The 25,326-nt window shown below is 43.4% G+C and overlaps 1 protein-coding gene and 1 long non-coding RNA gene across 4 annotated transcripts in view; both read left to right on the forward strand.

Annotated features, from left to right (window-relative positions):
- The window catches only part of LOC309535004, a 654,277-nt gene that overhangs the window by 582,137 nt on the left and 46,814 nt on the right, over nucleotides 1-25,326 (forward strand). The gene's annotated exons all lie outside the window — the stretch shown is intronic.
- LOC309534919 (uncharacterized protein) lies at nucleotides 801-25,023 on the forward strand. 3 transcript variants are annotated; one of them, XR_014220918.1, is made up of 4 exons: nucleotides 801-909; nucleotides 4,481-4,880; nucleotides 13,549-13,753; nucleotides 24,633-25,023. XR_014220918.1 is itself a non-coding variant. In XM_082227497.1 (4 exons), the coding sequence occupies exons 1-4, from the start codon at nucleotides 904-906 to the stop codon at nucleotides 24,659-24,661; spliced, it is 363 nt and encodes a 120-aa protein (XP_082083623.1). In that variant the 5' UTR covers nucleotides 801-903; the 3' UTR covers nucleotides 24,662-25,023. The 3 variants fall into 3 exon arrangements, 1 of the variants encoding a protein (XP_082083623.1); XM_082227497.1 differs by having other exon boundaries at nucleotides 4,758-4,880; XR_014220919.1 differs by lacking the exons at nucleotides 13,549-13,753; nucleotides 24,633-25,023 and having other exon boundaries at nucleotides 4,481-4,995.

The raw sequence follows: 25,326 nt of genomic DNA on the forward strand, positions 1-25,326 counted from the left end.
TCCTCTGCTGTAACTTGAAGCAAGTGCTTCTGATTCTTCTTGGTAAATGATGACTCTTCCCAGTCCCTATGGCAGCTTTCTTTGATACAATTGTTATCGTTAGTCATCAGAAAGCCATGGTGTGAGAAATCGCCAGTGTGGTGTAGTGGTTAAGAGCGGTAGTCACGTAATCTGGGAAACCGGGTTCGTGTCTCCGCTCCTCCACATGCAGCTGCTGGGTGACCTTGGGCCAGTCACACTTCTGTGAAGTCTCTCAGCCCCACTCACCTCACAGAGTGTTTGTTGTGGGGGAGGAAGGGAAAGGAGAATGTTAGCCGCTTTGAGACTCCTGAAGGGGAGTGAAAGGCGGGATATCAAATCCAAACTCTTCTTCTTCTTCTTCTCAGCTTCTTGCCACAACTATTACTATATCACCATGAAAACCTTTGAATTGAAGGGCCAGTTATAGATACAATTCACTGAAAATAATAATTGAAACTAATAGGCTTTTTGAATGAGAGATAATTTAAGAAATTAATAAAGGTAAATAAATACTGCGTCTTGGAAAGAAAGACCATCTGAAGCCTCAGTCTATACAAACACTCACCTGGGAGTACATTCCATGGAATTAAACAGGACTTATTTCTGACATGCATTAGATTGCACTGCAAGAGTAGTTTTTATTCCATTAGCAAACCAGTGACCAAATTGTGTTAAAAAAGAATGTTTTGCTCCTTATGATTATTGGGAATGATCCAGCTTTTAAGGATGAATTGGAATGCATTTCAGCTTCCACGGTCTTGGTTTCTTAGTTCATGAATGAAAGCCATAGCAGTTTCACTCTGAAATTCGAAATTCATATACAATCCGTATACTCGCCCCACTTTTGATCCTCAGCAGCTGGTATTTGGAGGCCTACAGCCAATGGAGGTATGACATAGCTATTGTGGCTTGATAGCCTATACAGTGGTACTTCGGGTTACAGACGCTTCAGGTTACAGACTCCGCTAATCCAGAAATAGTACCTCGGGTTAAGAACTCCTGCTTCAGGATAGAAATCGCGTGGCGGTGGCGCAGCAGCAGTGGGAGGCCCCATTAGCTAAAGTGGTACCTCAGGTTAACAACAGTTTCAGTTTAAGAACGGACCTTCAGAACGAATTAAGTTCTTAACCTGAGGTACCACTGTACTCCATTAGCCTAATCCTCTTTTAAGACCATCTAAATTTGTGGCAATCGATACAATTGTGGGAATTAACTCTGAAAGGTAATATGGGTTGTGTGAAGAAGTACTTTAGTTTGTTATGAAGAGGGAGAGAAAAACTTCTCCTAATCCACTTTCTCTACACCATGCATAATTAGCCGCACGTGAACGAGATTTAAGGTTTACTTGATTTTTTTCTCCTAATTAAATCATGTCATCATAAATATCACTTAGTCTTCAAGTAACTTGATCTCTACATTAGCAGTGCAACCCTATATATGTCTACTCAGAAGTTCAGTGGGTTTTACTCCTAGACAACCATTTCCAGAGTGATAGCAGCAAAAGTAACAAAGAATTGTGTGGCATTTCAGAATCTAACTACAGGCTCATCCACATTTCCCTTTGTCCTGCAGTTGCTTCCATTTGTTCTGTGATTTCTAGACATGGGTCCAAAAGGGGTTTATTTTGTCCCACCACTTTCCCAGGAAAACCCGCTACTTACTGCTGAATGAGAATAAATGTCAATCTGCAGAAAACCCAATTGACGTTTGTTCCAGTTCAGCAGTAAACAGCGGGTTCTCCCAGGGAAGATGGTCAGAGAAAAGAAAAACCTCTCAGAAAAACCTCTCATTGGACAATGGGAGTGTATATGTGCCCAATTTTGCAGAACAGGTTTTCATGGACAAGAGCTCTCTTCATCAGATGCAGAACTCTTGCCGAGTGCTACTCAAGCTATCTGATGTGTTCAACTGGCAATTCCTGCCCCCCGGTGTGCCAGGGACTGGCACCTTATTTGGTCCCTGAAGTGTCCCATCCAATCTGGACTGCAGTGGAGCCACTGTGGACCAGCAGCCAATGGCTTGTGGACTTGCACTGCTCCATGGATAACCATTTTGAGTATACTCCCAGTCCATGAAAGCTTATGTCCAACAACATCTAATATCGAGCCATTCATTTTTAAACAATAATTCAAGAATACAGTCTTGTCAATTTACAAGGAATGTGATGCAGAACATCTGACTGACCTTTGAAAAGACAGAAGACTGCTATTGCTAGTGGTGATGTCCTAGAATCATAGAACTGTAGAGTTGGAAGGGACCACCAGGGTCATCTAGTCCAACTCCCTGCAACGCAGGTATATTTTGCCCAACGTGGGGCTCAAACCCACAACCCTGAGATTAAGAGTCTCATGCTCTACCGACTGAGCTACTCTCACTCCTAATTAAAGAGTGGCTCCTCTGCAGTAGCACAGGCAGACGGGCAAGTCAAGGCTCTTGTCTGGGAGTTTATAATCACCTTTTGACGAAGGAGTGTGTTTGAGATTATTCCGTGGTCAGCTTTAAACTTATCTTCTGCCTTGCTGGTCTCTAGAAAGGGAGATCAACAAAATGGCTTGCGTTGCTTGGATTCAACACAAATAATGGTAATATCATCACTTACTTGGCACCTGGATTATGGAAGCACTGGACTAGGTAATGCCGATGGTACTTTTGCCTCATCTTTTTGCCTTGTTGTCTCACTGTTCATCATCCTGAAAATTCAACTCACTGATGGAAATGCACCAGTGATGCACCTTACTAAATGCTAGCCAAACTCAATTATTGACAGTATATGGAGAACACTGCCAGGTGTGTCCAAGTGTAAACATGGGAAAATATCAGGTGTTCAACTGATTAAATTATCAAGGCCACATGGCTAGCCTTAAATAATCAGAAATTATATAAAGAAAACAAATACAGGAGTTTGAGACATTAAAAGCTTGCGTGGCTATGTAGACTCAGCTTCTTTTCCTTGCATGCATATTTGTGTGAGAAGCAGCATGTCTATCTGTGCCGAAGAGTCTTCATTCCTCTGATTTTTACTCAGAAGTGTGGGTGAGTGGTGTTCAACCCAGTCTGGAGTGACTTGTACTCTTCCTAAAAGGGATCAGATCTGAAACTTGGAGGTGTTTATTGAGCCAGGGTTGTCACCAGAAGATCAGGTAGCCTCTGTGGCTTGAAGTACCTTTTATCAGCTTTGTCCGATAAACCAACTGCGACCATTCGTGAATGGCCAGGCCATAGTTACCCACGCTCTGATAACAACCTCTTTGGACATTTGCAATGAGTTACATGTAATGTTACCTTTGAAAATGGCTGCAAGATTGCTACCTCAGAGTGAGCATTTCAGTCATATTACACCAGTGCTTAGTCAGATGTTATGGCTCCAAGTCCACTTCTGGACCCGTTTTAAAAACTTGTCCTTAAAAGTCCTAAAGAGGGTAAGACCATCTTCTACCACAAAAACCAGCCAAATTGTAAGATTTTCTTCAGAAGCCCTACTCCAATGAGCCCCACCAAGCATAGTGAGGTGAATGGCCATGGCCATTATTAGAGGTACTTCAGAGGGCACTTGCCTCAGGTTTGTCACCACTGGACTCTGAATATCCTATGCCTTCCTCCTACCTTAAAAAAACACAAAACTTTTATAAACTTGTTTACAGGGCAGCTGGGTGCACAGCAAATCACAGTGCTGATGAGACACCCACCATCTTTATTTGCAGAAATCTCAATCCACAACCTGTGTACTAGGCCTGGAAATTTTACATCCAAGTGTGGAACTAGACCACTACAAGTAACTCTGGCGCAGTGTTTCCCACTTTGTAGCTTAACTTTATTTTAGGAAAGTAGGACTCTAGGAAGTTTTTACGGAGCCAAGCCATTGGCCCCTCTAACCCTGACTGATAGCAGCTGTCCAAGGTTTGGGACCTTAGGTAGATTCCGGGTCCTATCTTTGTTGAGTTTTGAATCAGGGGCCTTCTGCATGCAACACAAAAGCTATGACCCTTCCTTGGTGTGAAACATGTCTAAATGACAACTCTCCCCAACCCTGAAAATTAAGTTCAGAGCTGAAAACTAACTGCACCAGTGAATGTTACTGGTAAGTGAGGGATTATCCAGTACACCTGAAGGAGCTTCTCCACCCCCATCATTCTGCCCAGACACTGAGGTTCAGTGCCAAGGGCCTTCTGGCGGTTCCCTCACTGCAAGAAGCGAAGTTACAGGGAACCAGGCAGAGGACCTTCTCAGTAGTGGCGCCTGCCCCGTGGAACGCCCTCCCACCAGATGTCAAAGGAAAAAACTACCAGACTTTTAGAAGACATCTGAAGGCAGCCCTGTTTAGGGAAGCTGTTAATATCTTAAGTACTATCATATTTTAATATTTTGTTGGATGCCGTCCAGAGTGGCTGGGGAAACCCAGCCAGATGGGCAGGGTATAAATAGCAAATTATTATATATTATTATTATTATTCCAACCTAGAAGCCAAAAAAGGAAAATCCAGAGAAGGCAGCTACTCAAGAGCTATAATCAGTGTGGAAGAGCAACAAAGACCTATTCTACATGGCTTTCCATAGTTCTGGTGTGTATCTATCTGACAAGAACATCTAGTGGATTACACACAAAAAAGGACTTATGCCAGGAATGCGATGCTATTGCAAAACAATCAAATGCCATCTTGAGGCTGCAATCATAGAATCGGCCGCAGCATCTTAGTGAAACAAGAAGTGACGGTGCTTCTTTGCTTTGCATTGTTCAGACCACCGAGGGAGAACTTTGTCCTTTCAAGTTGGGTCCTGTGTTTGCTAAAGATATGGGCCACCTGAAGAAGATCCAGAGGAAAGCAATGAAGAGGCAAAGAGGATTAGAGCTGCAATTAAAGGTTCAAGGATCTATCTATCTTTAGCCTAGTGTGACATAGCTGCCATCATATATCACAAGAACTGCTCTTGCAATATATACCGGTGGCTTTATACTATTTGCAGATTATAATACTATTTGAACTATTTATGGTTTGTTATGGGGGGGGGTAGCAGTTATCCCTTGTTTCCCAATGCAGTATACACTTCAACTTTTAAAAAAATACTGAAAAAGGAAGAACTATATGTTTATTTGTGGTCACCTCCACCTCTTGTGTGTAAACCACAGAAACTACCATCCCTGGTGTTGTAAAGGTGGTTGGCTGTTGCTATGTATTCATGTACAATTTCCTTTACAGGAACCCTGTCCTACACAAGGTGCCAAGGTAAGGAATGTGTGGCCCTCCAGATATTTGCTGAATTGAAACTCCCCGCATTCCTTGCCACTGGCCATGCTGAATGGGACTGATGGGAATTAGAGTCCAATAGTATTTGAAGGGCCACTGGTAAACCACCATGGGGTAAGTTATCCATCACATAGTCTTGTCCATCTGGGTGCATGTGGAGAACTGTTGTGTTGTGATGGCTAGAGTGCCAGTTTAAGGCCAAGGAGACCCACCTCTCCACCCAGCTGTGAAGTTCACTTGTGCCAGTCACCGTCTTGCAGCCACTGTTGTGAGGATGAAATGGGAATGGGAAGGACCATGTGGGCCACACCTGAACCCCCATGGAGGAAGGTCAGGATAAATGGAATCAATAAACAAGTGTACGTGCAGAGTAGCTGCATCTTCCCCCTTGCTCAGATATTTAACTGCTAGAGACCTAAGGTAGGAAACTAAAATCTGATGAACACTTGTGTACACTGGCAATATTTTCTAAAGGCATTCCAAAAATATTGCTCCCCCACTGCAAGGGACAAGAGAGATAAAATAAGCAGAGTGGTCTACTAGGAGCAGGGTCAGAAAATAGGAACTATCTCTGGTGAACATGGACTGGTGGGGCACGTTGGTTATGCTCATCCAAGTTCTCTTGAGTGCTGATATGTTCTATGGCTGCAGCATTAACCCCACCTTGATTTCCTTTGGAAGGAGGCCACTGGAGGCTTCTTGGTGTTTTGTAATATCTGCATTTATTTCTAAATATACAAGTTGAGAATAGATGGAGGCACAGCTTAAACAACAGGCAGCCCAAGTCCACTGTTTCCCACATCAGATCTCCAACACCCTAAGATGCTTCCAGCATCCAAACTCAATTCTCTTTTTGTTTCCCTCTGTCTCACTCAAGCTATAGTTTGTTGTTCATTTCATACACAGGCATCTAAGACCTCTGCCTGGCTAGATTGTGTATGTGGGGGGTTTTTTCGGGGGTGTCTCTGCAGATTAGTTATCTTTTCTGACCATCACCTAGCCTTTTTGGCTTCCATGGGGACAGAACACTGGGGCAGCATAGGCTATCAACACTCCTCGGTCAAGCCCAGTATTGCCTCATACCAATAGCCCTACTTACAGAAACTGATAGGAGACCCACAACAATCTGAATTAGTATTTGGTAGCTATGCGTGAACTGTGTTTCAGGGAAATTTACCTGCTGTTACTAATCTCCTTTGATAAGCTTCCAAGCAACACTGGGGCTTCCGCGAATGCAGTTTGAAAACAACAGACACCTTAAAATTGAATTAGTGTTTGAGATGCAACCTAGACCGCAGCTCATAAAGTCATATATTCTTGCCACACAGAAAGGCTTCTGATAGCAGGGGAGCTATGAACCTGCAGCCACCTGCCAGAGTTTCATTTATTAGTTCTGTAATTGACAAGAGTTTATGGGTGAAAATCCCAAGCATTGCTACTGGGACTGATCATAGTTTGGGTTGATTTCGGATATGAGCAATTTGGCAGCACTCAATTACTGTTTTTTTCTTTATGCAGGAAGTGGGATAGCAGCTCTCCTCCAAGACTTCTAACACTCTGTAATCAAGTGGGCAAGCCCCCTTTCCTCCGCCCCCATTGTAGGAGGGAGTGGTTTTCATTGGGACTGTTGTGTATAGTGAGGAAAGGGTTAAATACTCCCTGCTCTTCACAGCATTCCCGATCATGGTTGTCCCTTTCTACAATGGGGAGGGTATAGAAGCAATGCTATTTGGAAAGGAAAGAGTTAAAGCTTGAAGAAAGCTTCCACTTGGTTCCAATGAGAAAACATTTTCAAGCTAAATTGGTTTCATGTTATTATTATTGAATTTGTATCCCCCCCTTCCTCCAAAGGAGCCCAGGGTGGCAAGCGTATCAATACTAAAACAATATAATGAAAATGTCTAAGAAGAGGAGATTGCTGTTGTTGGAATGCATGTGCTTAAAAAAATGTAGATATGTAGGAATGTGTGTGTTTGTGTACAAACGACTGGGGGGGGGGGAGCTTCACCCACATTTTTCATTAGGCCCAGCCATTGCTTTTTTCTGGGGGGGACCCAGGGGGAAGCATACCCCTAAACACTTTGTGAATCTAAGTTTGCCCTCATTGAGAGGCAGTATTTCAATATTGAGTAGGAAAATGAGAGTACCCCTAAACATTTTTTCAGAAAAAAAGCACTGGCCCTAGCCACCACTGTCATAAAGCCTTTGTCTCACTGCCCCACAGTTTGGCAGGTGAGGTGGCTCTCAATTTAATCCCAACTGCATTTTGTGTGTCTCAGTAAAACAACCTCTCTGCTTTCTCCTAAATATTTATCTGCGAGAGTTCGTGCTGTTAGACCCAGGAATGTCCTGAGATGGAAGAGGGATATGGAGCTGGGCCCAGCATTATTTTTTTTCTTCTTCTTCTGGCAGATTACTTCCAAATAAAACATTTGCAGACATAAATATTAGAGAATTGGGAAAGGGAGCCACATCTGTCATCTGCTATACCCAGTTCAGTTTAAAACTCCGAATTATAGAGAAGCTTTAAAATAAAAATGAAACAATACAAGAAGCCTGCAAGCTCCAACACAAGCTCAGATCCGCCAGAAAGATGAATGTGAACCACAGAGTAGAAACATGCTACCTTTTATGGAAGAAAATTTTGCTGTGGTTGGCCTTGTTGAAATGATTTTTTAAAAAAGAAAAGAAAAGAACAACTCATATTAGGCCTTTGCCCCATTGTTAGTGAGCTGGTGGAAAGGTCTCTAGTTGCAAATTACCATAGCTTTGCGTTTCCATCTTCGACCAAAACCACAGTAATGTATGGTGAAGGCTTTCATAGTAGTGCTGGGATTTTCTTTAGATTAAAAAAAATAACAAGAAAAACTGAAGAAAAAAATTGCCTTGGTAACTTTCAGTTCTGTTTGAAATCACCCTAGCTCATGCTTTTGGTGCTCAGTTTTCAGGCTGAAAGTAGTAGCTCTAAAGAGATATGGGTTGTTGTTCGGGTTGTTGTTGTTGTTTATCGGAGACTGGATGCCTCTGAGTCATCGGTTTAAATACTGGACAATGGAAAATAACACTGTTATGCTTCACTCAAGCAGTATGTCAGCTGTGGAAATGCAATGCCCTATAAGAGCTCATCCACTTGACCCATATTTTGATGGCATTATGTATCGATTAATTCCACTCGATCTGAGAGCTTTGCTTGTTGTTCCAGTCTTACCCACTTAAGGGTGGCACCTCAGAAATAAACAGGGTTCATTCAAAACAGCATTAATGCAGAAGGGCACCCCTCTCTTTAGTGTTGTCCTCTTTGGGGGAGAAATTTCTGGTGTCCCACCACCTGCATCAGGCCTGGGAGAATGTTATGTACTGAGTTGGATAGGATCCAAAATGCAGCAGTCTGATTGGTCCTAGAACAATAGGCTCCAGCATGCAGCAGTCTGATTGGTCCACAGGAGCCACCCAATCCAGCTCCAGGTGGAAGTGAATCCGCGACCTGATTGGCCTACAGGAGAATCCCAGAATTAGTCAATAATGTATATAAAGCAGACATTCTGGGGGAACTTCCATTCCTCTTCACCACTATGAGCTGAATAAAGAGCATGAAATCCACTCTCGACTCCAGGTATATTTCAGAGAAATACCACATCGACTCTTAAGAGGACTTCAGAGGGGCAGGGTTATCCCCTCATCCAGCCGTAATAGTGAAATGGAGAGATTTCATATCTCAGTGGCAGAGATCAAATACCCCATGCATCACATGTTGCTTCTGAGACATTCATATATCCTTCCTGCTCTTGCCCTTCTATTTGCATCAGCGTTTGAAGGAGCAAGGCTCTCCGGAGTTGCTGCAAAGAAGGTTCAATACTTTTGTACTTAAGAAAGTCAAACTGTGGAGTTTGTTTAGGATTCTAGGTCATTGATCAGAATGCTGAGATTACTAGTCAGATAAATTAGTCTGGGAGCAAACTAGAGATTATGTACTAATGAAAACCATCAGCCTGCGTATGCCTCCAGAGAACAGAATAAATATGTTCCTGACAGAGAGTACGGCTAGTGAGTTATGATGGAGATGGAGAAATTGCTAAAACTGTTGGCCCAGCTGCAGTAACAAAAGCACAAGCCAGATGTAAAGTATTTTAAAGAAGAAGAGAATAAGAACTGGAAGAGGTTCTGAAAAAGACACCAGAGAACTGAGGTCATTGGGATTCTTCCATTGGCCCTTTCACACATATCAACCAGTTTGTAAAATCTCTCTTCAGAACATTTTTTTTCCCAGTTCTAAAAAATAACAGTCAAATATATAAATTAATAAAAGGCAGATGTTGAGACACTGGATGTAAGACCTATACAGTGGTACCTTGGGTTACATACGCTTCAGGTTGCAGACGCTTCAGGTTACAGACTTTGTTAACCCAGAAATAGCACCTCGGGTTAAGAACTTTGCTTCAGGATGAGAACAGAAATCATGCTCTGGTGGCACGGTGGCAGCGGGAGGCCCCATTAGCTAAAGTGGTGCTTCAGGTTGAGAACAGTTTCAGGTTAAGAACAGACCTCCGGAACGAATTAAGTACTTAACCCAAGGTACCACTCTTCTCTTTGGGAAGGCAAGAGAAGAAGGCAGGAGCACACATCTATAATTTGCTTGTTTCAGGCAGAGCAGGTTGTCGATTGTCAAGAATGACACAGCCGGGCATTAATTTGCACATAGGTCACTGTTCCTGTGAGCACATTTGTGCACTTTCATCCGCACATGAACACTTTCAGTTTTATGTCTCCAGAATCTATCTCAATGCTTTCCATCCACACTAGTGATTGGCACTTGATGGGATGTTTTCATGTTGTCTGTAGTTGTCCCCTTCCCTCAATGATTACTTCCTCCCACACCATAAGCTCCAGAAATTTGAGGTCCTTTTTGCTTTGAATGTAGATATTTGTTTGCAGGTGTGCACATACCCTTTAAAAAAACAAAAAAACAACAACACAGCAAACAAATCAGAAGATTCACTCAATAAAGACTGAATACAGTCTAACCTCATGGATAAAAAAGGTAAAGGACCCCTGACAGTTAAATCCAGTCGTGAATGACTCTGGGGTTGCGGCACTCATCTCACTTTACTGGCCGAAGGAGCTGAGGTTTGTCCACGGAAAGTTTTTCCAGGTCATGTGCCCAGCATGACTAAGCTGCTTCTGGCAAAACCAGAGCAGTGCACGGAAACACCGTTTACATTCCCGCCAGAGTGGTACTTATTTATCTACATGAACTTTGACGTGTTTTCAAACTGCTAGGTTGGCAGGAGCTGGGACCGAGCAATGGGAGCTCACCCTGCCACGGGGATTCGAACCGCCAACCTTCTGATTGGCAAGCCCTAGGCTCTGTGGTTTAGACCACAGTGCCACCCGCATCCCTATGAAACATAGGTGTTCACAAAATGGTACAGTCATGACTATTTGTGACATCACTAATAACGCCACAGGTAATATACAGTAAGTGTCTATGGCCATCCTTCAGACAACAGTGTTCCATTCTACAATTGCAATAGCAATGGGTGAGCTGTCTGGAGGAAGCACTACTTTTACAGCATGCTAAAATATAGAAAATATTCTCTAATAATATGTGAATGGTTGCAACAAAAGTATACCCTCAAGGAAATACATACAGACTACCACTGCACCAAGCAAGCAACAAGTTCACATTTGTGGCACTAGACAGTGATGGTGCAGAATGCCTCCTATTATTTTTATTGTCACCATCAATTGGCTTTGGACAGCAATAATGCAGAAAAGCTTCAGACTATTGCATAAAAGGGGGGGGGGGAGAGAATAAGCATTAGAGAAGATTTGATCAATTTTCTATTTTTGTTAGAGGTCTTGAGCAAGGCAAACCTTCCGGGCTGGTCATATTGATTCCCACATACCACCTGTCTCTGATTCCGTGGGTACACTCTTCAAAGGATTGCTGTAGTCCCACACAAAATTGCATTCTCTAACCCACATGGCAATTCATTTCATAGCAGAAGCTCAATGGATGACCTACCATGACCCGGGTCAGGTGGAGCATCTCACAGCATAAAGAGATGGGGCCAAATCAGGGCGTGAGATCTTTCCAGATGCATGTCCACAAATAGCCAAAGAGGAAGTCCAAGAAGGCAGCTGGTCCCTGAGTACCACAGTCCCTGGAGACTTTGGCCATTGGGTCAGAAGACTCAAAGCAGAAGAAGAGTCTTCTACATCCTCCCTGTTTATTGTTCCACTCTAGTCAACTCAGAGTTGCAAAAGTATTCCACCTGCTATCTTACTGAGAGACAGAGAGACAAAGTAGGTTTCTAACAAGTCACTACAGTTACTACTAAATGAAGATTTTTATCCAACTTAGACCATCCTTCAGGACTACTGGAGGATGAACATCAAAACTAAGATGTTAAGAACAACCAGTGAAGAGGGGGGCAATGGGGGAAGTTGTTTTTTGTAACCATCTGCAAGCCTTCTTTACACAGTTTACACAAAACCCTTCTGCTCCGAGCCTGTTACATTAAGAGGGAGCGTGGGCTTTGCCAGAACACCTGGAATGACTCATTATTTAAACAGAGGCATGGCATCTTTTTCAGCATGAAAAGAGTAAGATGTCACATCAGGGCATGCTTCAGGTCAGAAGGACTTGTGATGCTCAGCTTGGTAAATATTATTGTTATGTGAAGATGAAAAATGTCATTGAAGAAGGGCAAGTTATTATTACAGCCCTGTTTACAAATCCACAAAAAGAACTCTTTTGCTGTGTTTCAAGCCTACAACAGCTTATGCTTTCAAAATGAAAATAAAAGAATGAAGCAAACAAGGAATAAACAAACAAGGACTCTTTCTTTCTGCTACAGTTATGCAAAAAGTACAACACTGAGTAGCCTCGGAAGGGCATCCAGTGTACATTCCCAGTGCCACATTCGATGACTGGGGCTCAAGACTTTTCTTTTGCTCATGGTGACACTCAGAAGCTGCGTCAGGTTTTTTGGCACTTCCAGTATCCCCCATCAGAGCAAATGGCTCATTTGGCTTAGGGATGACCCTGTGCATATCCCACAAAAAAATAGTTTTGCTCATTCCCTCAGCAGAAGAAAGTCCAGGGCAGCTCTCTAGAGGCAATTCCATTGTGAGAACAGAATATTTTCAGCATGGAGTACTTTTGCAATATCAGTGTATGAACAAGCATACAATTAGAGTAAGCAGGAATGCAGAGTGGAAATGCTAGACCTAACACACCTGCCACCACCAATTAGCCAAAGCCACAGCAACCCCTGGCGGCAGCACCAGCAGCAGCAGCACCAGACTTTCTTGCTAGCAAGCTCCAGAAACTCACACTTTTTGGACAAATGAAAACGGTTCCCTTTCTCCGGCTGATCAAATATGATCCTTGGGGTTCTTTTGCTCCCATACAGGCAGGCAAACTCAACACCCCTAGTAGCTTGCCCTAGACTTTTTCAAGACCCTGAGAAACCCAGGGTGTGAATGCTTATTTGTGGCCTCTCTTCCTTTGCTTCTTGGTGGGACTGTCCTGTACTGTCAGTGCTGCGATGGGCCCTTCTGTGTGTGAGGCCTGGGGCAACTGCCTCCACTACTTCAAAGGACCTGTAGTGGCTTCTTTTTTTAATTACAAAGTGCAGTTTGATGGCTCATTACAGACCAGGCCTCCCCAAGGCCAAGAAGTTATCAAAGAGAATATTTATAACATTGGCCGTCACCATTAATGGTCTGCAATAGTCAGCCAACAGACATGACTGCAAAGACATGAGGGTTCCCTGGACGTTATCGTAAACAAATCTTGAGATAAAGTTGTTGATTCAAGCAAGCACAGGTTAAACAAACTTGATCCAATGATAATCTCAGCTAGTGGCAGCCATGTGGAAAAGCCAGCTCATGCTGACATTATCACATGGCAGCCTGTGCAGGATTCAGGCCAGCTGGCGCTCACACTGAAAAAAACAAAACCTTGACCCAACTTGATCTGACTTCTTTACATGCCTGTGGGTTCTTATGGTGTAGCTGATGCATCTGCATGTCCTTGGACCTTGAGTGATTTCTTCCTGTAGCTGCCACAGCTTGAGTTGGTCATCAGAGAAAGACCTTATTCTCAACTACATAGTTCATAGTCAAACATTCAATGTGGTTGGGTTTGTTTTTTTTACATCTAGATAGAATAGTCAGATTCCACATAGCTCACACCATCCATATAACTTCACCGAACTGCGTATCTGTCTCAAGTGAGGAATTAAAAACTACCAAACTTTTCCTTTTTGCTTCCCAGGTGCCAAAGAACACATACATCTATTTGATGCTAGGACTACGCACAACTGCCCTTGGCTCAGAAAGCAGCAGGAAATGGATCTGCGTCATTCTGCACGAGGCAGCTGGTCACTCAGTCCTTCTTCTGCATACAGGGATAGGGAGAAGCAAGAGTAATCTTTCTGCAGGCCAAGGAAGGGACAGGGAAAGAAATAACATAGCGGGGGGTAAGTATACATTGCAGAATACATCTGCAAGAAAATGACAAAATAGTGCTGTAATTGCAGTGCAAAGAGATATAATTTTCTCCACCCTGCACCCCTGTTAGTATGTGCTGCACAGCACAGATGTCTCCAAATGGGCCACTTGCCAGCACAGTTTAATCCTGGATGATGGATATCAAATGGGAAGGAATTGATAGCTTTGGTTATAAAAAAATAAATAGATCACAGCTCAAGGATAGTGTTCCTTCTTAGCAAGGAAGATAGTTTGTTATCTCTTTCATTATCTTCATATAGGGGGGCATATTTGAGGAAGGGAACCATGATCTGGATTTCTTTTCAGAGAATAAGATAATAAATCCAGATATTACAAGAAGATAAAGGTTGGGGGGGGACAGAGAGTTAGCATTCAAGTGGTATTCAGGTGAATATTCTCTTGCTCAGACCCACAGGAATTCTTGTACTGTAGAATAACAGAGTGTTTTGGTTTTTGCTTGTTCTTTAAAAATCCATTTTCCTTTTTGCCCCTTTGAAGTTGTTCCAATGTCTGGGCTGAAAGTTCAGCTTCACTTGGAACAGGGTCACCATACTTGGGTTGGAGCCCCCATATTCACCGGATGAGACTGGGATTTGGAGTTGGAGAAGTAATTGCTCCCAGAGCCAGCTCCAGGAGTACTAAATGGGAAGAATGTGGGCAAGAGGAATGGGAAGAATTGTGCCAGAACCTCTGCAGGTTGAGGAGGTTGTGCTACCTTCCTCTGACTTCAAGGGATCCATCTCGGAAGCCCTACTGGAACCACAGTCTCCCCTACCCTCAGTTAGAGTCAACAAGGCCTAAAATAAGCAAGGCCCCTTTAAATGAAGATGTTTTATTTATGGAAGATGGAGCTGGTGTCTCAGCGCTGCAGCTGCTACTTAAGGTTCAGTCTGAGAATGCCTGTTGCTGAAACAACATTTGAGCTCTGCTTTTATGTAAATTCTAATTTGAGTCCTGCATTGAGCTGTCCAGGGTACTAACCAAGTCTCGTCTCATCTCTGTATTGAGACCATTGCTCAAAATGGAACCAAAACTGTCTCCAAGGTGAGAGTCCATCAGAAATACACAAGGAGGAACTGTATTTACAAACAAGTGAGTAATTCATATGTGAGATTATTCCCAGGGAGTTGCCCCAATTAAGTTGATGTATTGCAATTTAATCTGTGACCCGGATTGTTGTTTATAGGCACTTAATATCAATACACGTTGGCTTTATGTGACTCCCTGACTAGGCCTTAACACTGGGTAGTCAAGTTACATGATGGTTGGAGAAGATAGCTCAGCCTTATTCCACTCTCTAGCAAGCTAGCCACAAGTGGAAAACAACAGTACCATTTTTGGGAAGACTAGTTGATAGACATCCTTTGTGCAAGTTCTTTAAAAGACCTTAAGACCTGTGAGACAGCAAGAGTGAGGCCTTTGTTTTGGAGGCTCTGTGAGTTAAGAACATCAGGGGTTCTGGAGATATAATGTAGAATAGTAGATCTGCCTGCTTGTTCGAGTGTCTAAGCTGTGCCTCGACATGTATGCAAGCTGTATATTTAGAAATAAAGTCAAATATTACACAGAGCATCATCAATGTCCAATCAATCAATCTTCTGAACAAACCCTTGGGGACTTCTTGCTGCTCAGAGAAGAGGGTTGCATGAAACAAAATGTTCATACCAGACTCATTTGCTATCAGTTCCCTCAAGAGATGACAAAATACAAATAAAAGAGAAAGAGGAATCATGTGCTTTCTGCAGCTTTCTGTTTTCTGAGGCGTGCTCTGATTATTATCATTCTGCTCAGCTTGTTGATCCAATAAACTTTGCTTTGCCTGGAATCTGTGCAAGGGTTACTGGAATAAGAAGGCAAAAAATAAAACAAATATACAGAAAAATAATGTGCAAGCTCCCTGGAAACCAGACCGAGACATAGTGACCCAAGTCTCGTAATGGCAAGGGAACATGGAGGGAAAGGGAAGAGGTGATATATTGTCAGTAGGAAAGATTCTATAAATATCAGGAAAGGCAAAGTACGGAACATAGAGACACAGCATCAAAAATCTTTTGTATTAGGCCCCGGAACTTCGCAAATCACCTCACATAAGTGCTCTTAATGAAGCAATTGGTAGAAAAAGCTTCTGCCTGGAAATCCAGTTGCTTGACGCAAAAGCTTGCAACACAGTTATTGAAAAGGCCTTTGCTACAAGGCCAATCTTTGTGGTGTTGTGTTTTGGAGTTTGTTTTTAAAAAATATTTCCCAAATATGCAGGGTCATGGGAAGATTTACTCAGCTGACTTGAAAAGCACACACCAACATGTTTTCTGCCTATGAAAAAGAAGCTCAGAAAATGCTCCTGGCAAGCACAGAAGAATAAAGACGAATAAGAGGGGAATTTTTCATTTAACTATGAGAGCGCCTGCAGATGAGCAAAATTGAATTTTTCTATCTACCTTCTCTAATCACTGAACAACTTGGTGGCCAAGCACTTCATTCTGGTCTGGCTAAAGGCACTGTTATCACCTACAGGTGGAATTGAGCACAAAAGGACACTTTTGGCTGGTGCCTTAATAGTCATGTATGCTAAAAGTGCACTCACTCCATTGCAAAGGCATCCACGTACATCCACATTATGAAACAACATCCACCTATAGCATCAGGGGTGCCAACGTGGGCCAGATTGTGGGTGCCCAGCGGTGCATGATGGAATGTGATGGCATGACATCACGTTGCACCGTGATAACATGACGTCACATCGTGCGCGCCACAGTGGCACCTAGGAACCCCGGAAGTCACATCTGAGCCCCCATGAGACCTCAGACACCTCACAGGGCATCCGATGTGACTTCTGGTGGCATTGGAAGTCATGTCAGAGGGCTTGTGAGGCCTCAGACGCCACCTCCATGCAACCTTGAGTGCTTCACAAGGTACTGGAAGTTGCATCGGAGGCCTCGCAAGGCCTCAGAGGTGGTTTCCGAGGCCTCACAAGCCCTCTGACACGACTTCTGATGCCACCAGAAGTCACATCGGATGCCCTGTGGTGTGGGTGCCAAGCACCCACAACAATTTTTTGTGGGTGCTCAGGCCCCCAGGGTCCCCTATAGTTGGTGCCAGTGTATAACATTATACATCACACATGTAATGATCTCAGACAGGCAAGCAAGCCTCAATAAGAATTAATGACTCTCCAACAGTTTTATGGTACTTTTATTTACAAAATCACTTCCAGATTGCAGCTTCTAGCCTGCTCTCATTAAAGGAGTTGGTCAGTCTGAATCTCTGCCCCTCTCACAGCAGGAAGGACGCCAGATTCCTGCCCTTCCCCTCTTGCCCTTCCATTGCACTCTGACCTTGTCCAGTCTCCGAGAACGGGGACTGAGAGGTTGGACTTCCCCCTCCCCACTTCCACTAGACACACTCTCCATCCTCTGCCTCTCTGATGGTTGCCTAGCAACACTCTGACTGACTCCTAACTCTCCCCCTGCTTGAGAGCTATCTGTGTCTGTGACTTCTTCATGAAGGGGGATGGAGCTCCCCCTTCCTGGCTCTGTCAGCCAGCTTTCGTCTGCAGAGCTGGCCTCTCTCTCACTTGGCTCAATTTCTGAGTCTGACTCTCCCCTTGCACTCGGTTGAGCCACATCCCTGACAACACACATGGCACACAGGTTGGAATCTTGCCAGTTCTCTTCATTGGTCTGGATCTGTGGAACTCCTTGCCAGGGGAGGTCAATTTGCCCTCTCCCCAGACTTTTTGTTATTTAAGGCATTTCCTTCCCAGCAAGCTTTTCACCTGCCAGTGTGAAGAGTTTTTACTCAACTGCTCTCTTGTTGGCAGCACTTGCATCTCCTCAATGTTTTAGTAGCTTATTGATTCATGTTTGTGTGCAGGTTGTCTCTATGCGTGTGTATGTGAAGTAGTTTTAAGGCATAATCCTATACTGAAGATACCATAGGATTTTGCACACTCCTGCTGCACTGTTGGAACGCTATGTGCCACCATCTTAAAAGATACTCCAGAAGATCTATTCTGCCATCTCCTGGAGCCTCTTAGCAGATCTCAGGAACTGCCTTTCAAGGGGGCATGGTTTGCAATAGATTTTTTTGTATTCCTTTTCTTCAATATACACAGATTCTCTTTTCTTGAGACATCCAATATCACTCATGATGTACAGATTACACTGCCTAACATATAGCCTTTCACCACCATTAGACATGGAGTCTGATAATACGTAATTGTCCCCACCCCCCTCCCCCAAAAAAGTTCACTTGCAATAAATATGTGGACGAGCCACCAGTCAAAATGGGCAATACTGGGCTGGGGAGATAAATAGTCTGCTTTTGTATAAATCAGCTTATGATGTTCACTTAAGCATGCAAGAGCGCAGATGTTTCTTAAGACTTCAAGGAGAAATTAATTTATGAGCATTACCCACAAAGTACAAGTCACCCATTCTACTATGAAAATTATTTTCACAGAATGTTCCTATTTTTTGCAACATTGAACAGAAAAGTACAAAAGTACAGTACATCGTGGGATCAATATGGGAGGCAGGGCATTCAGATTTACACTCTGATTCACAACTGCTTGATGAACAAATACAGCAAAATAGCCAAACAAGTTCCTATACCTGGAACTTAGAGCAGGAAACGTGACAAGTTCTAAACTGAGAACTGACATTTCCTAGCCTAGCTTTCACCAAACTCACTATTTTCCCCCCAGAGGTTCAAATTCTCCATACCACCAATTTCATGAGGACTTTCCCCAGGAGACTTACTACTTCATTCTACTGACTATGGGTGCTTCCAGGCAACCTGCTTACTGACCATTCATCCTGATTTGTTTCTAGGGAGAATACACAATGCCAGCTATTTATTGAGCATTCACTCGTATTTCTCTGTAGGGAGGTTAGACAACGTAGTAGGGGCACCATCTCCTAGGGGCTGAGTCCCTTTGGGCCCCCCAATATTTGGAGGAGGGGGCCAGGGGGCCCCCAAGTCCAAAGGTGGCAGGAAGCAACCCTAGGCCAGTGGCGGCGGCAGCAGCAGCAGCATGGCTTCAAGGCCAAGCCACCGTGCTCGGCTCCACCCCTGGCTCCTCCGCCAGTGTGGTGTAGTGGTTAAAAGCGATAGATTCGTAATCTGGTGAACCGGGTTCGCGTCTCCACTCCTCCACATGCAGCTGCTGGGTGACCTTGGGCTAGTCACACTTCTCTGAAGTCTCTCAGCCCCACTCACCTCACAGATACAGATAGGTAGCCGTGTTGGTCTGCCATAGTCAAAATAAAAAAAATCCCTTCCTGTAGCACCTTAAAGACCAACTAAGTTAGTTCTTGGTATAAGCTTTCGTGTGCATGCACGAAAGAAGTGTATCTGAAGAAGTGTGCATGCACACGAAAGCTTATACCAAGAACTAACTTAGTTGGTCTTTAAGGTGCTACAGGAAGGATTTTTTTTTATTTTCACCTCACAGAGTGTTTGTTGTGAGGGAGGAAGGGAAAGGAGAATGTTAGCCGCTTTGAGACTCCTTAGGGTAGTGATAAAGCAGGATATCAAATCCAAACTCTTCTCCTCTTTTTCTTCTCCGACGTCCCGACATCAAACGCACGATGCCACGCCCTGCACATTGCTGCCCCTCCATTCTTCTTCTGAATGTGACACCTATGCAATGTTGCATCAGAGCAGGTATTCTCTTACACTTCCCAGTACATGCTTCCTTTACTTCCCTTATTTCAAAAAGAGAAGTGGATTTGTTTTGCAAGACTAACTATAATTGCAGGTCCTGGTATGTGATTGAATCCCACCTCAGACTAGCAGCAGTCTGTATAAACTAGAACTGGGTCTAGGCATATTATGGGTTTCAAAGGTGAGCATGATTTTCATCTCAGAATAAGGCTGCAGACCTATGCACATAACCACTGGAATAATGCCAGTGTATTTAATGAGAATTACTTTTTCGGTGTTGAGCTCTTGGTCTGTGCAACAAACAGAATTAACATCATCTTTCTCTAACCACTTGAGCTAAAGAAAAATATATAGCTTTTAAGCTGATCACACACAGAGACGACCCTGTACTTCTTCTTTTCTACAGACATGGCAGCATACACACCAGGCAGTTCATTTCTAGTTATTGTCCCATATTACATTTCCTTCTAGCTGAGTCACACTGGATATTTTAAGCAAAGCTCTGTGCTGCAGGCCAACTTGAAAACATTTGAAAAAAAGACAGGTCACTCCTGAGGCAGGAGAGCAGCCGGCCCCTTGATGGGAATGGATGTGCAAGAAAGGGATTGTTATGGAAACATCACTTGCACGTTCTGTAACAGCACCAGAGTGATAAAGAGAGAACACATTTTAATTAACTGCCTTCAACATATTCCCGATAACCACTGCTTGTACACACAGTGCAGAACAACATAGCAAGGCTGATGATACTTCAAACTGAGAAACAAAATGTCGTAAGATTGGACAAGAAATTAAGTTGTGAGAGGCATCCTTTTCCCAGTGGGCAATCTAGCATCACACAGGGCACACAACCCCTATGACAGAGCCACGTAGCTGCTCTGGGCATGTGCAGACAATTCGATTCTGCTCTCAGCTGTGCTGGTGTAAATTAGGAGGCATTCAGTTTCTGATGTAGAGTTCCCCATTGTAAATGGATGGGTGTGTGGAGGAATGCATAATGGTAAGGGGGGGGGAATGACTTCTCTCTTATTTGTTCACACACACACACACACACACTTTATTGCAACATGACGGTGAAGCATAGGCTCAAGTTTAACGAAAGCAATACAGTGAGAAGCTGAAGAAAATGCCAGAAGTGGACAAAATAAATACTTTGTTATAATCCTTTTCAGGTAATTTTAGCTGATGGTTTTTTCTGCCCTAGGCTGTGTGGAGGTGTGAAAATAAATGGAACCCAAAGAATTGGGGGCAGAGGGAGGGAAGAGAATTTGGGGAAAATGTTCAGGGTGTTAGAATTTTCCTCAATAATTTATTGTATGAGGTGGTTAATGTTAGCAAAGTCACTTTACTGAGCAAACCTGAACAAAAGGTGTCTAATTTGAGAAGAAATGTACACAGGTTTGGTTTTGCTTAAGTCGGGTCTTATACATAGCAGGGAGCTGTTAAACAAACCATACAGAGGGAAAGTTCCCTTAGAACTACACAGCCTATTTAATAAATAAAGGAATAATAAATAGTAGGCAATAGAAAATAGGCTGATTTCCACAGATATTAGATTATGCCTGATACAGTGGTGCCTCGCAAGACGAAAAGAATTCGTTCTGTGATTATCTTCGTCTAGCGGTTTTTTCGTCTTGCGAAGCAAGCCCATTGAAGGATTAGCGGATTAGCGCTATTAGCGGCTTTTAGCGGCTTATCTGCTGATCGGATCAGCTGATAAGCGGCTTAGCAGCTTAGAAAAAGGGGGGGAGGGAAAAAACTCGCAAGACATTGTCATCTTGCGAAGCAAGCCCATAGGAAATTCGTTTTGCGAAGCATCTCCAAAACGGAAAACTCTTTCGTCTAGCGAGTTTTCCGTCTTGTGAGGCACTCGTCTTGCGGGGCACCACTGTACAACAAAATAATACCTTTAGGTTATATTTAAATAAATAATAATAATAATAATAATAATAATAATAATAATAATAATAATTTCTACCCTGCCCATCTGGATGGGTTTCTCCAGCCACAACTTCTCTCCCAGGACAAATTAATTAGTAATGTCAGGTGTTGGCATGGTAATGCCTTGCATGCCATATGATTTGGTCCTGTTCCAAAGGTGCAGTCTTTCAATCATAGGTTAGGCAACCGCCTAAACGTGGTCCTAGACACCTCCTTGAGATTTACAGATGCCAAAGTACTATCAAATGATGTCCTGGTCCTTTGGAACTTGTCACAGGGGCAATATAACTGGCTGCTAAGGGCACTCATGGTGTGCCCTTACATCTAACACTTCAGTACTAGGTCTACCACCCCCAGCCCCAAATCATACAGTGGGCAGAAGTAATGACTCAACTAGCAGCCTAGGAGAAGGTGACCTTCTACAAGAAAAATGGGAAATTTTCCAATACATAGACTCCATATACAGATCTATTTGCATAAATAAATGAACGTTCAGTTGGTCTGGACCAACTTTGTTTTCTTATGTTTTACTTGCCTGTATGTAGTCTCCTTTTAATTATTTCTCTTCAAAAATCCATAGAAACCTATAAATAAACAAGTTGCAGGACATTTGTGGGATAGGAAGTCAGCTCCTTTATGCTCCTTCTTAGCTCCCCCGCCCCCCACTATTCTGGGGTCCTGGAGCCAATTTGGTCAAAGGCAATGTATGTGTTGCTGTTAAGCTCTCTCTGAATGGAGGAACAGAGGTAAACATTGCAGTGCAAGTTCTTGGCTCAATGGGCCCCAAATTGGTCCGATCTTTGCAACGGTTGCCTTTGGCACCTGCTAGTGCGAGCCATGCTATTAACATGTTGTTCTCCCGTTCCAAAACACCATCTTGAATTTTGGGCACTCCCATTCCCTAATGTTTGCTACAGAGTGTGTCTGTAGAGTATCGGGGTATGGTTGCTTCTTTCAGGCTGCAGACACACTACGTCTTTAAAGTGCATACAAAACACATTTCTGCCCCCTCAAAGAATTCTGGGCACTGTAGTTCACCCCTCACAGAGTTACAGTTCCCAGCAACCCTTGACAAACTACAGAGTGCTCATAATTCTTTGATGAAGGAATTGTGATTCAAACATGCTTTACAGGTATGGTGTATATACTTAGGTTCCAAATGAGCTTGCTGTCTTTCCTTTCCTTTGGACTCGATGGCCCTTGCGGTCTCTTCCAACTCTATGATTCTTTCCTCTCTCTCAGTACCTGGTAGATTTTAAAAATCACTTTTCAGAAGCCTTGCTAACTATAGGAGCAGGATGGCCTGACCACAACTGTCCTATCAGGAGTTTGTCTTTCTATGCATGGATCTCTTGACCTTTTTACATTACATCCAACTGGGGCATCATGACAATGATGGAAAGGATGACTCAGATGCTGTGAAGTGTAGCGTACAATGTACATAACATGTTATGAAAGAACACAGTGTATGTTGTTTCCTTTTATTTCCCTCCCACCTTCAATTTTCTCCTCCTCCCAGCCTGTTTGCTTTTGTCTCTGGGAGAGAAGCTGAGTCATTTCCCAGCTGAGGCTCTGCTCACTGATGTGCCTTCTATGATAGCAATGCTTTGGATGATGAAGGGCTAAAGGGAAGTATCCAGAGTGTTCCCTCGTCATGTCTCCCATCACAGCTGAAATCAAGCAATTATGTATTCCACCCTTTCCCTGCACAGAAGAAAACGAAAAGCCTGCAGATATCACAGTTTCTGCCTGCAAACGATGTGGGCGTCGAGAAGGAACAAGCAAACAAATTCACATATTGTGGGCAGCGTTATTACAACCGGATCTTTATGCAAGCAAATTATTTCATTGGAAAAGCAGATCCTGAACTCTTTTAAGTTTTGGTTCTTTCAAACCCATTCTTAACTGACAAGCAGAAACAGCAATGGGGGTGGCAACACATGGGTATGTTTTGTTACGCCTCTCTGCAGTTCTACCTTAGGCCAAGAAGCAATGAAAAATTGTTCCCGTACTTTAATGAGCTTGATCAGAAGTAACTTCAGCAAACCAGTTCTTGACAATGAAGGAAAGTGCTCAACCACAATGAATTGTTGTCTTAAATTTTAGTGCTTAATTGTGAACTTCAATAATGAAATCAGGAACTGGAAGCACCTGGGAGGTAAGAGTATTAAGGGTCAAATGACATGTTACATGTGGGATCTGTAAATGGATCTCCCATTGTTGTTTATAAGTGCAAAGAGATAGTTATCACCCCTGGATGAGCCATAAGCCTCTGATTCCCAGTTTTCTCTCTTTAAAAAAGTCCCTTGCTCTTGCACAGCCTGAGATTTGAGGCAAAGAGTTGCATCCAAAGGAGCACTGAGTAACCATCCTGTCACCACAAGTATTTCCACTTGTGCAATGGGACTTTCCCCTTCTTGCTCCCTGTGCCCCCTAAAACCAGTGATGGAGGAAGGGGGTGCGGCCCCTCCCAGGTGTCATCACTGGGGTGTGTGTGACAAAATGACAAAAAAATGAGTTGTTGGTTTTTTTAAAAAAATTGGGGTTCATAAAACTTTTTAGTTCAGTCAACAAACGTAACGAAACGCGGCTGGCACTGGGCACTACACTGCAGGGGCTGGCACAGCGGGGCCTGCAGCGTGCCCGAGCCACGCGTCTGTCCTGGCAGCATGGGGCTTGCATCTACCCACCACCTCTCCCTCAGCTGCCCTACAAGCTGAGGGGGAGGCAGTGAAGAGGCTCCATGCAGTGCGCCCCAGCCCCATGGCTGGCTCGCCCTGCCCCCACCTGCAGGACGCCCGTGCCGCACCAGGCACCTGACCGGCTAGCTACACCGCTGCCTAAAACTGTTCTAGCAATATGTGCAGGGGGAGAAGAGGGCGAAACTCCTGTTGCAACAGTGGAAATCCTTGCACTGATGGGGCACATTGGTTGGATACCACCCTAAACATGCAGATTCTCAGGGGTTGAATAACTCCAAATCCTCCAACATTTCTCCAAGGAAAATAGGGACATCCTAAGGAAAAGTGGGATATTTCAGGATCAAATCAGGCCCAGGTGTATGGGGATTTTTCTCCCTAGTCAGCTGGTAGCTCGAAGTTAAGTATTAAAAGCATTTAAATAATAATAATAATAATAACATGTTTCAGAAACATGGAATAAAGTACTTTTGGTAAAGCCTTGAAGTACATTTCTGTGTAAATTGCTTAGAGCTTAAGTATTGTCTTTCCCTTTTTTAAGAGAACCAAACCAAATACTTAGAGCTATGATGCCTTGAAGAAGAAGAAAACTATACAGAAAAGGGGGGGGGGAGCAAACTAAATAGACTGAATTAAACTTGTTGAAGTAACAGGGCTTCAGCCTTTGCCTCCCCAGTTCAAATATCTGTGTCTACAGCAGAGGCAAGAAGCTGAGATCAGCATGACTTTATAAATAAGTGTTAAAGTTGTAGTGTGATTCAAGTTTTCAATATGAATTGCCTATATGGCACTATTAATGCATAAAGCCCTGATGTTTTGCTCATGTTCATACTGGGGAAAAGTAGGAGCTGATGCTTATCCTGCGGGGGGAACAGTGTCATTGTGAACACACATTTCAAAGCACATTTTTAATAAAGCAGCATTTGAAGGTACACTTGTTTCCCCTGACTTTTTAGTAAATTCTCCTTCATTCCTTTCCTGTTACATCGTTTCTTCTTTCCTGTCCTTGTCCGCTAGATTGTAAATCTGACAAAACAATTGCATTGCATTTTAATGATTGCCGGACATCTTGTTTGGGAAATGCTTTGGAAATAACCATTATGGGAATAGTAATGGTTAGAATGCCCTGTTGTGCCTTTCTCTGTACCCCAAAGCATTTCAAGTATTGCAGGCACGAAGAGAGCATGTCCACTTTCCTCTTCCCGAGCACCTGACTGCCAAGGCATCTCTGTTCC

This window comes from Podarcis vaucheri (assembly GCF_965113315.1).
Source record: "Podarcis vaucheri genome assembly, chromosome: 1".
In the NCBI taxonomy this organism is placed as follows: Eukaryota; Metazoa; Chordata; class Lepidosauria; order Squamata; family Lacertidae; genus Podarcis; species Podarcis vaucheri.